Raw genomic sequence first — 10,818 nt, 5'->3', positions numbered from 1 at the left:
TAAGAAAGGGGTTATAAGGCCGCCAGGCCGAGGAGCAGCAGCGCCAGCGGCCGCGGGGCCGGAGCGCCCGGTAGCCGCGCCAGCCCCCGCAGCAGCGCCGCGGCCGTGGGGGTCCCCAGCTCCCGTGCCAGCTCCAGCGCCTCGGCATCGGCCTGGGGGGCACAGCCGGCCTTGAGCAGCGCCAGGGCCATGGCGGCGCGCGCCAGGCCGCGGGGCAGCGGTGGCAGCCGGGAGAAACCGGGCAGGGCGTCGGGGCGAAGGGTCTGGCACGGGATCTCCGGTGCCCGCGGAGGGATGGGCTCTGCCGGCGCCAGCAGCTCGGCCAGCAGCGCCCGGTCACCGGCAGCCGGCCCAGGGGTGACGACGGACGCGGCCGTGGCGCCGCCGAGGATGAGGAGCGGGAGGAAGAGCGGAAGCCGCGGCATGGTGGTGGCGGCGGCGGCGGCTCCGGGAGGGTCTGTGGAGGTGGGAGAAGGACAGAGCACCCGTCAGACCCCCGTGGCTGCAGCCCCCCGTGCCCGCCCCGTGCCCAGGCTCACCGGCTCGCCGCTGTCCCCTGCCCTGTCCGGCCGCTGCGGCCGCGCCGGCCCCGTGACTCCTTTATAGCCGTGGTTATCAGGGAGTTGCGACACAGGGACAGGGACTGGGCACTCCCTGAGCCCCCCTGCAGACCCACACACACACCCAAGAAGGGCAAAAGTCGCTTTTATTTATTTAGGCCCTGTCTAGATTTAAAGAGTTTTAAGGAAAAAAAAAAAATCCAAACCCCAATAGCTGAGGAAAAAGAGGGAATTTGGGGTGAAATAGGGAGATGGTGACACCAGGGGAAAGGGGGGGATGGTGGAGAAACTGCTTGCTTGTGCAGCCTTTAAAAACAGCATCAAAACCTGCAGAAGAAAATCTGCAGAAACCCCAGAAAAGCTGTAGAAACCCCAGAAAAACTGCAGAAAACCTGCAGAAAACCAATAAAATCTGCAAAAAGCCCAGGAAACAGCACAAGGCCTGGGCACAGGCAGGCTATGGGGAGCCTCTCAGTCCTCCTCCTCTTCCTCTTCCAGGCAGCGGATGCGCTTCCGCCTCCCCCGGGGCTGTGGATCTTCCTCCTCCTCCTCATCCTCCTCGGAGTGGGGAGCTGGGGGGGCTGGCTCCGTGCCTGTGGATGGAGGAAGAGGAGGGAGGGTTGAGCCCCCGCAGAGATGTGACAAATGGGACAGGGACAGGACAACCTCGACCCAGCAGTGCCCCTGATGACACCCAGGGCTCACTCAGCCCCCCCAGGAGCGAGCAGAGGGGCTGAACCCACCTGAGCTCCCACCATCCTCATCCTCATCCTCGCTGGCGAGCTCCCGGCGCCTCTTGGTGCGCGGCTGCGCTGGGCTGGGGACAGGGACGGGGACAGGGACAGGCTCCTCGCTGCAGGGGTTGGCACAGCTCAGCCCCACATGGGGAGGACACAGAGGGCTGAATCCCCCCCCCAGGCAGGGAGAAGACCTCCCCCCAAACCAGGACCCCACAAGCTGAGAAGGGGATTCCAGTCTCACCTCTCCGAGTCTGATCCCAGCCCTGCCGGCAGCGGCTCTGCAGAGGGGCACAAGGAGGGGGGCTCAGAGCCAGCCCCACACCTGGGGGTCCCACACCCCCAGCCCCACCCCTCACCTGGGTCCTGGGGACACCTGGGTGGCTCTGGCAGGTCCTGGGGGGACCCCGAGGGGCCACAGTGGGCGATGGAGGCGGCCGCGCGCCGGAGCTGCTGCGGGGTGAGGGCGGCCGGGATGCGCCAGAAGGATTCCTGGGTGGACAGGGGGGACATTGCAGGGCTGTGCTGGGGACAAGGGGATGGGGACAGCCATGGGGACAGGGACCTCACCTGCTCGCTGGCGGGGGGCCGCAGCCCCAGCTGCCGCAGCAGGCTCTGGAAGCGCCGATCCTCCATGGCGTCCTCGTTCTCCTCCGTCAGCGGCACCAGCGGCACCGGGTGGGACACGCCTGGAACGGGAACGCCGTCAGTGGGACCCCGACCCCGCAGAACCCCCCAGCCCACCCCCACCCCGCTCACCGTCCTCCTCGCGGTCCCCCGCTGCCCTCCGCAGGCAGTTCTCCAGCCAGCGCAGGGGCCCGGCCAGCCCTGGGGACAGCAGAAGGTGACACAGGATCCAGCCCCTCGGCCAAGCCCAGCTGGGGGGGTTTGGAGCCCCTCACCCACCTTCCCCATGCAGGCGCTGTGCCAGGTCCTGTCCAGCCCCTTCCTGGGGCACCCAGTGCTCCTCCATGAGGCCTTCCTCTGCTTCATCCTCGTCCTCCTCTTCCTCCTCCTCGCTGTCCTCATCCTCCCCTGAGCTGTCTTGGGTTGGCATGGCCGGGACAGCTGTGGCAGCCTGTGGGAGCCAGCAGTGTTTGGGTGCCCCCAGGATGGGGACAGGCTGTGTTTGGGTGCCCCCAGGGTGGGACAGCACCCCCAGGGCACAGCCCAGCACCCTCCAGCCCCCAGGATGGGGACAGGGTGCCCCCCAGGGTGGGACAGCACCCCCAGGGCACAGCCCAGCACCCTCCAGCCCCCAGGATGGGGACAGGGTGCCCCCAGAGTGGGACAGCACCCCCAGAGCACAGCCCAGCACCCTCCAGCCCCCCGTACCTGCCCAGGGCCGGGGCCGTGGCTCTTCCTCCGGCGTTTCTTGTACAGCTCCTTGCGTTCAGCCACCAGCCCCATCCCCAGCAGCTTCTCCACCACCCGAGCCCGTGAGCGCCGCGCCGTCAGGTGCTTCATGATGTTCCCCAGGACGTCTGTGGGGAGGAGAGTCAGGGTGGGGGGCTCCGGGGGGATTTTTGGGGTCTACCCCACCGTGTCCAGCTCACCATCCGAGCTCTGGAACTCCTCGAAGAGCCGCGTCAGCTCCTCCTCCTGCTCCTGCGTCCACAGCACGATGCGGGTGCCCTTCCTGCGGGGTGGGAAACAGCCGTGGGTCCCTGCCCTGGGGGGAAGGTCAGTCCCTGCCCAGTCCTCGGGGGTCCCTGCCCTGTCCCCGGGGGTCCCTGACCCACCTCTCCCGCGGGAAGTCCTTGGCACTGCTGGCCAGCCCCATCCGCACCAGCTGCTTCACCACCTGCCTCCGCGTCCGCCCGGGCGCGGGGAGATGGGCCAGGATGGCAGCGATGATGTCCCCATCTGTGGGACGAGGAGGATGCAGGGACAGAGCTCCTGCCACCCCCCAGGGGTCCCACTGAGACCCCAGAGACCCTCGGTACCTTCCACCTCCTTGTACTTCCAGTACAGCTCCCGCAGCTCCTGCTCTTCCTGGGGGGTCCAGGGGGGCACCCGGCTCCGGGTGGTCCTGGAGAGGGGCAGAAGGGAGGTGAGGGGAGGGGAGGAGGGAGTGGCAGCCCCCTCCCAAGCCCCACTCACCCCTCTCCCTCCTGCAGGGAGCTGTAGCCCTTGGTCATCTCACAGACGATGGCAGGGCTCTTCCAGAAGAGCAGCTCCACAAAGGCCTTTTTGTTGGTGGCCGCCAGCGCAAAGAACTTGCCCAGAATGAACTTGGCCAAGGTCACCAGCTCCTGGGGACAGCAGGAGGGAGAGAGGCTGCAGGAACAGAGTAGGGCTGGGAGATTCTGGGGACTGAGTGGGGCTGGGGACTGCAGGGACAGAGAGTGGGGGTGGGGGACACTGGGGACAGAGAAGGGAGCTGAGGGAAATCTGGAATACAGAGCAGGGCTGGGGAACATCAGGGATGGACAGAGGGGCTGGGGGACACCAGGGACTGAGCAGGGCTGGAGGACATCAGAGATTGAGAGTGGAGCTCAGGCCTGCACGGAGCAGGGCTGGGGGCTGCTGGAGACTGAGTGGGGCTGGGGGCTGCAGGGACAGAGGAAGGCTGGGAGATGCTGGGGACTGAGTGGGGCTGGGAGATGCTGGGGACTCAGCAGGGCTGGGGGCTGCAGGGACAGAACAAGCCTAGGAGATTCTGGGGACTGAATTCTGGGGGCTGGGGGCTACAAGAACAGAGCAGGGCTGGGGACTGCAGGGACAGAGCAAGGATTGGGAGATGCTGGGGACTCAGCAGGGCTGGGGGCTGCAGGGACAGAACAAGCCTAGGAGATTCTGGGGACTGAATTCTGGGGGCTGGGGGCTACAAGAACAGAGCAGGGCTGGGGACTGCAGGGACAGAGCAAGGATTGGGAGATTCTGGGGACTGAGTGGGTCTGGGGGCTGCAGGGACAGACCCCTCCCGCGGGGGGCTCAGGGCCCTGTCTGACCTGGTGTGCAGCAGCCGCGGGGTCGCTGAGCAGGCGGTGGAAGAGGGCGAAGAGGGAGAGCTGGAAGAGCAGGGGCTCCATGTGCAGGTCGCGGGCCAGGCGGTGCAGCAGGCGCACGGCGCAGTGGTTGGTGCGGGCGCTGTTCCTCGCGTAGCCCCGCAGCAGCAGCACCAGTGCCCGCACCACGGGGGCACAGGCGAACCTGTGACAGCCCTGTCAGCGTGGCCGCCCCCCCAGCAAGACCCCCCCAGGCCCTCCCCAAACTCTTCTCACCGCTTCAGGTAGTCGAGGAAGTTGAATTCCTTCTCCGACACCTGCAAGGTCTGTTCCTCCTCTTCTTCCTCCTCCTCTTCCTCTTCCTCTGGCTCCTCGGGCTCGGTGGGTGCATGCCCTGTGGTGGGATGTGCTGAGGGTCTGCAGCGCCCCAGCCCAAAGTTTTCCCACTTCCCAGGGTCACAGGTGGGGACTCACCGGGCAGGGAAGCGACGAGGATCTCCCGCAGCAGCCGGGTCTCCTCGGGCGGCCCCACATCCGCGGATCCAAACACATCCCCTTCAGGCCAGACCTCCCTGGGGACAGTGGGGACAGGCTGGCATTGCGTCCCCACACCCCGGGCACGAGAGGGGCACCACGGTGCAGGTACCTGGCTGAGCGCAGCAGCTGCAGGGCCTGGGGCACGCGGGAATCCCGCAGGCACTCCTGGATCCGCAGCAGAGCCTCCGCGCGCTGCTCCTCCACCGGCGTCTCCGAGGCGGCGTCAAAGGGCACCACGTCCTCGGGGAGGGGCACCTCGCCCTGGGGCAGGACAGGGTTACTCGTGCCCCACCTGCACCCCCAGAACCCCCTGTGGGGCTGAACCCTTCCCTGGTACCTCCAGGCAGGCCTGGACCTGCGGGGCCAATCCTTCCCACAGCTGCTCCAGCTCCGCGGCGCTGGGCGGGGCGGGCACCGCCGGCACATGAGGCTTCTTCTTCTTCCTCCGCACACGTTTGCTCTGAGGGGGCAAGGATGGGGTCAGGAGGGGCTTCCCGACCCCCAGGGACCCCCAAGCAGGGCAGCCACATCCCACCTGCACCACGAGGTTGGCACGGCCGCGGCAGAAGCGCTCCAGCATGCGGAGGAAGAGGTGGGCCGTCTCCACCAGGTCCCGCAGGAAGCTGCGCGGCTGCTTGCTCTCGTCGAATTTGCGGAAGAGCGTGAGGAAGAGCTCCCGGTATTCCATCAGGTAGAAGATGTTGCCTGGGGAGGAGGGTGGCAGTGGGAAGGGGTGGGTCAGGGACACGCCAGGGACGGGCAGAGGGACAGAGGGACTCACTCTTGATGACCTGGCTGCTGTCGCGCACCGCCGGCTCTGGGGAGCGATCCATCTCCTGCACCGTCCGCAGCAGCTCCTGGTACGCCTTCAGGGCCAAGTGCATCCTGGGCATGGCAGTGAGGGGGTCACGGGTGCCCAGGGGGGTTCCCAGGCACTCCAAGAGTCCCAAACGCCCAAGGGGGTCTCAGGCAACACAGAGAGTCCCAGGTGCCCAGGGGTTCCTGGGTTCCCAGGGTGTTCCAGGCACCAGGGAGGTCATAGGTGACCAAGGGGGTCCCAAGTGTCCAGGAGGTCCCAGGCACCAGGGGATCCCAAGTAGCTGAGATTCCCAGACAGCAAGGGGTGTCCCAGGTGTCCAAGGAGTCCCAGGCACTGGGGGTATCTCAGGTACTGTGGGGGTCCCAGGTGCCCAGAAGGTCCCAGACACCATGGGGAGTCTCAAGGAGAATCTCAGGTAGTGGGATTCACCTCCAAAGGGTGTCCCAGGTGCCCTGGGGTCTCCCAGGAGTCCCAGGCACTAGGGGTATCTCAGGTACTGTGGGGGTCTCCAGAAGGTCCCAGACACCACGAGGAGTCTCAGGTACTGGGATTCACCACCAAAGGGTGTTCCAGCTGCCCTGGGAGGGTCCCAGGTGCTCACCTGCGGGCCCAGGTTGTTGCCTCCTTCTTGTCCATCAGTGCCATCTCGTAATAGGTGGTGAGGTTCTGCTCGATGAAGTGGAAGGCTCGGACCCCCACGGTCTCGGACACCAGCTCGGGCCGGAAGCCGTGGAGCCGGTTGAAGGCCATGAAGAAGGCGGTGGCCCACAGGTAATAAGTCTCGTCGTGCTGCTGAGCCTTCTCCCGCACCAGCTGGTCCTGGGGGCAACCAGGGGGTCTCAGCAGGGGTCCCACATCCTGGAGAGGGGATCCCGGCCCTCCCAGCCCCTCACCTTGACCAGCAGCATCAGGCGGTTGTAGCAGTCCTCCAGGAAGTCCTGGCAGAAGCGGCGCAGGAAGAGCCGCACGTTGCGGGCGGAGCGGCGGGAGGGCTCGGCCTCGGGGGCGGCCTGCCGGCGCCGGGGCAGCCGCCGGGGCTCTTTGCCCAGGTCGTGGGAGTAACTCTTCAGCTGCAGGGGATGGAGTGGCCAGGTTTATCCCTCTGGTGCCTCCTACCACGTCCCTGTCTCTGTGCCACCCCTGTCCTTAAGTCCCACACCACATTCCTGTTCCTGCAACCCCGCCACATCCCTGCCTCTGCGCTCCACATCCCATCTTCCAATCCTGTGTCCCACCTGTGTTCCTGTCCCTGTGCCCCCCACCCACGTTCCCATCTCTGCCACATCCCCGTCCCAGTGTCCCCCACCATGCACCTGACCCCATGCCCCCCACCGTGTCCCTGTCCCAATAGCCTCCTCTAAATCCCTGGCACTGTGCCCCCTGCCCAGCTGATGCCCCCAACCACATCACCATCCCTGTACCCCCTACCATGTCCTTGTCCCTGTGCCCACTGCCACCTCCCTGCTTGTGTGACCCCCACATCCCAGTGCCACCTGCCACATCCTTGACCCCATGCCCCACACCACATCTCGTGTCCTACCCACATTCCTCTTTCTCTACTCCTCTACCCTGTCCCCAACCCCGTGCCCCTCACCACATTCCTGCACCTCCCGCCATGTCCTTGTCCTTTCCACCCTGTGCCACATCCGCAATGCCACGTCCCACACACACCCTGTCCCTGTGCCCCCTGCCACATCCCCTTGCCCCACACTCACATTGTGCAGCCCCTTGTGGAACACCACATCCCGGTCCCCGATGGACTTGACGCCCTGCAGGACGTAGGAGCCACCAAAGCGGGAATGCCTGGCAGGGAACAGGAGCTGAACGATGCTGTCCCCACCTCGGGGGTCCCATCCCTGCCACGGGGGTGCCCCCTCCTCACCTGGACGTGCGCTGCAGCGCCCGGGCTCTCTTCTCTGCCAGCTCTCTCTGCCGCAAGGTCTCCAGCTCCCGCGTGTCCTCCCCGTGCTCGGCCCCTGCTGTCCCCTGTCCCAGCGCCGCCAGCTCCTCTGGGCTCTGCCAGCAGCTCTGTCAGCACTGGGGGGGCTCTGCCACCCTGCCCTGCCACCCCTGGCCCAGCTCACCTGGTCACGGAACATGAGGGAGATGATCTCCAGCACGTGCAGAGCCCACTGCTGCTCCACCTGGGCGCTGGCCAGGAATTTGAGCAGGTCGTCCATGCCGCTGATGTGCAGCGCCCACAGCACCCGGTCGTGCACGCTGGCGTCACCATCCACGCCCTGCTGGGGGTGGTGGCAGGGTGTCAGGGTCCCCGTGGAGCCACTGAGGTCCCAGATGTGTCTGGGAGCCAGGGAAGGGCTCTGTCCTGGTACCTGCTCCTCCGTGGGGTCCGGGGGCACGTGCAGCACGTTGCGCACCAGCAGCAGGATCCTCTCGATCAGCAGCGTGTCCTCCTCCTGCCGCTGCTCCCAGTCCTGGGGGGACAGAGCTGTCAGGGCCCCACACAGCCCCCTGGGGGTCCCTGGAAGGGAAGGACCCCACAGTCCTGCAGGACAGACCCCACAGCCCCAGGAACCCGCAGCAGGGACAGACCCCACAACCCCCAGGGAACCCCAGTAGGAACAGACCCCACAGCCCCTAAGAGACCCCCAGCAGGGACAGAACCCACAACCCCCAGGGACCCCCAGTAGGGACAGACCCTGCAGCCCCTGAGGGACCTCCAGTAGGGACAGACCCTGCAGCCCCTGAGGGACCTCCAGTAGGGACAGACCCTGCAGCCCCTGAGGGACCTCCAGTAGGGACAGACCCTGCAGCCCCTGAGGGACCTCCAGTAGGGACAGACCCTGCAGCCCCTGAGGGACCTCCAGTAGGGACAGACCCTGCAGCCCCTGAGGGACCTCCAGTAGGGACAGACCCTGCAGCCCCTGAGGGACCTCCAGTAGGGACAGACCCTGCAGCCCCTGAGGGACCTCCAGTAGGGACAGACCCTGCAGCCCCTGAGGGACCTCCAGTAGGGACAGACCCTGCAGCCCCTGAGGGACCTCCAGTAGGGACAGACCCTGCAGCCCCTGAGGGACCTCCAGTAGGGACAGACCCTGCAGCCCCTGAGGGACCTCCAGTAGGGACAGACCCTGCAGCCCCTGAGGGACCTCCAGTAGGGACAGACCCTGCAGCCCCTGAGGGACCTCCAGTAGGGACAGACCCTGCAGCCCCTGAGGGACCCCCAGCAGGGACAGACCCCACAGCCCCTGAGAGACCCCCAGTAGGGACAGACCCCACAGTCCCTGAGGGACCCCCCAGTAGGGACAGACCCCACAGTCCCTGAGGGACCCCCCAGTAGGGACAGACCCCACAGTCCCTGAGGGACCCCCCAGTAGGGACAGACCCCACAGTCCCTGAGGGACCCCCCAGTAGGGACAGACCCCACAGCCCCCAGGGACCCGTGGCAAGGATGGACCCTGGAGCCCCCTAGTAATCCAAGACCCTGCAGCCCCCCCAGAAACCTCCAGAAAGAACAGACCCTGCAGCCCCCTGGGGATCCCCAGCAGGGACACCACCCACAGCCCCCCAAGGACAGGGGACTCACCAGCTGCAGGAGGTTGTAGAGCTTCTCACTAAGCACCATGAACACCTTCTCACTGGCAAAAGCCTGCAGAGACCCCACGTGAGCGAGGCAACGTGGGCAAAGCCCCCTGCCCACGGCACGTCCCCGGGCAGACTCACCTCCTTGTAGGCCTGCAGGTAGGACAGCACCTGGAGAAAGTGGTGGCGGGAGGTGGCATCAGCTGGCACCTTCCCAAAGCAGAGCAGGGCCGGCTGGGTCAGGTTCACCATCAACCTGTGAGGGAGCAGAGGGCTGTGAGAGACCCCTGCCCAGCAAGGAGCCCCCACAGGGCCACCCCAGGCCGCAACCCCACCCTTTGATACCTGATGACGGCGTCGAAGAGCACTTTCTCCTGGGGGTACTGCACCAGGATGGGCAGGAGGTCGTTCTGCAGGATTTGGGCTGCCCCCAGCTGCTGCCGCACGTCCCGGGTCTCGTCCTCATGGCGCAGGTACCGGATCAGGTCCTTGACGCTCTCTGGGGACACGGGGCTGTCAGTCCCCGCCGTCCCCGACCCCTGGCCTCCCCCCTCGGTGCCCACCTACCCAGGCAGTCGGGCTCCCGGTGGTACACGTCGCCCTCCACGTAGCCCAGGGCGCTGCAGGTGGCCAGGAGCTCGCAGTTCATCATGTACCAGTCCATGCAGCGCGGGGCTGCGCACGGGACCAGCACCGGGGGTCACCTGCGGGCCACTGTCAGCGCTGGGGACCCCCGGGCTGGGCTCCTCCCAGCCGTTCTGGGCTCCCCCGGTACACTGCCGGTCCCGGTTGCCCAGATCCCGGGTGCTCTCCGGTCCCAGTTTCCCCAACACCGACGAACTGCCCAGGCCGGGTCCCGCTCGGTACCGGACCCCACCGATCCCACAGCAGTGCCCAGGCTCCGGTACCCCCTCGATCCCAGCGCACCTCCCGTTCCGGTGCACCCCAATACCGGCGCATCTCACAGCCCCGGTTCCTCCGATTCCAAATCACCCCCCAGTTTGGGTTCCCCCCCCAGTCACGGATTGCACCCCGGTCCCAGTCGGTCCCGCTGCCTTCTCGATCCCGGAGCATTCCTGACCCCCCCCCGCCCGATCCCGGATCTCAGCCCCCAGGCTCCCCCGGACCCCCGTCCCCAGTTTTCCCCGGACCCCCCTGATCCCGGAGCACTCCCCGAGCCCGCCGATCCCGGAGCACCCTCCAGAGCCCGGAGCACCCGGAGGTCCCGCTTCCCCCGATCCCCTATCAACCCCCCCGTCCCGATCCCCTCCGGTACCGAAACCCCCCCTGGTTTCGGTGACCCCGGATCACCCCCAATCCCCGGTCCCGGGCTGTCCCGGGACACTCCCCGCCCCCAGACCCCCCGATCCCGGTGTGCCCCGGTGCCGGCCCCCGGCATGCCGCTCACCGCCGCCCCGTCCCCGCCGCCCTCGGCCGCGCTCCCGGTCCCGGCGCGGGGGCGGCGTTACACAACCGCCCCACTTCCCGCGGGGCGAGGCCCCGCCCCGCCCGCACCCTTCAAGCGGCAACTCCTCCTCAGCGGCCCCGTGACCCCTCTGGTGACCCCCCCGCCCAGTCCGCACGCTCCCCGCCATCCACCACGGGCACAAACCGGCGGCTCGGTGCCTCGGGGTGCCCCCAATCCCCCTGCCTTCGCCCCCCGGCCCGAC

General features: G+C 67.2%; 2 protein-coding genes across 6 annotated transcripts in view; both read right to left on the bottom strand.

Annotated features, from left to right (window-relative positions):
- APOF (apolipoprotein F) overlaps window positions 1-593 on the bottom strand; it is a 1,299-nt gene extending 706 nt beyond the window's left edge. Inside the window, exon 1 of the mRNA XM_041407647.1 lies at window positions 29-593. Coding sequence (XP_041263581.1) covers window positions 29-425 — 397 coding nt within the window. The 5' untranslated portion in view covers window positions 426-593. The remainder of the gene's footprint in view (window positions 1-28) is intronic.
- Window positions 594-762: 169 nt separating this feature from the next.
- On the bottom strand, window positions 763-10,617 carry TIMELESS (timeless circadian regulator). Of its 5 annotated transcripts, none has more exons than XM_041407639.1 (29): window positions 10,557-10,617; window positions 9,716-9,852; window positions 9,494-9,647; window positions 9,290-9,404; window positions 9,153-9,215; window positions 7,939-8,040; window positions 7,690-7,848; window positions 7,488-7,621; window positions 7,321-7,408; window positions 6,499-6,675; window positions 6,207-6,424; window positions 5,567-5,670; window positions 5,321-5,490; window positions 5,123-5,245; window positions 4,895-5,046; window positions 4,723-4,820; window positions 4,525-4,642; window positions 4,252-4,453; window positions 3,401-3,552; window positions 3,244-3,329; window positions 3,040-3,163; window positions 2,854-2,936; window positions 2,633-2,781; window positions 2,204-2,375; window positions 2,057-2,125; window positions 1,868-1,986; window positions 1,542-1,789; window positions 1,304-1,413; window positions 763-1,153 (listed from the first exon to the last, which is right to left on the bottom strand). In XM_041407639.1, exons 2-29 carry the CDS (start codon window positions 9,810-9,812, stop codon window positions 1,032-1,034), a joined length of 3,708 nt encoding a protein of 1,235 aa, XP_041263573.1. In that variant the 5' UTR covers window positions 9,813-9,852; window positions 10,557-10,617; the 3' UTR covers window positions 763-1,031. The 5 variants fall into 5 exon arrangements, with proteins under 5 accessions (XP_041263573.1, XP_041263574.1, XP_041263575.1 ...); XM_041407640.1 differs by having other exon boundaries at window positions 9,716-9,823; window positions 10,557-10,606; XM_041407644.1 differs by lacking the exon at window positions 10,557-10,617 and having other exon boundaries at window positions 765-1,153; window positions 1,542-1,578; window positions 1,657-1,789; window positions 7,690-7,845; window positions 9,716-10,162.
- Window positions 10,618-10,818: the final 201 nt, after the last annotated feature.

The sequence above is a fragment of the Onychostruthus taczanowskii genome, unplaced genomic scaffold, assembly GCF_017590055.1.
Source record: "Onychostruthus taczanowskii isolate IOZ18803 unplaced genomic scaffold, ASM1759005v1 scaffold271, whole genome shotgun sequence".
NCBI lineage: Eukaryota > Metazoa > Chordata > Aves > Passeriformes > Passeridae > Onychostruthus > Onychostruthus taczanowskii.
This window is presented reverse-complemented; position numbering and strand designations above follow the sequence as displayed.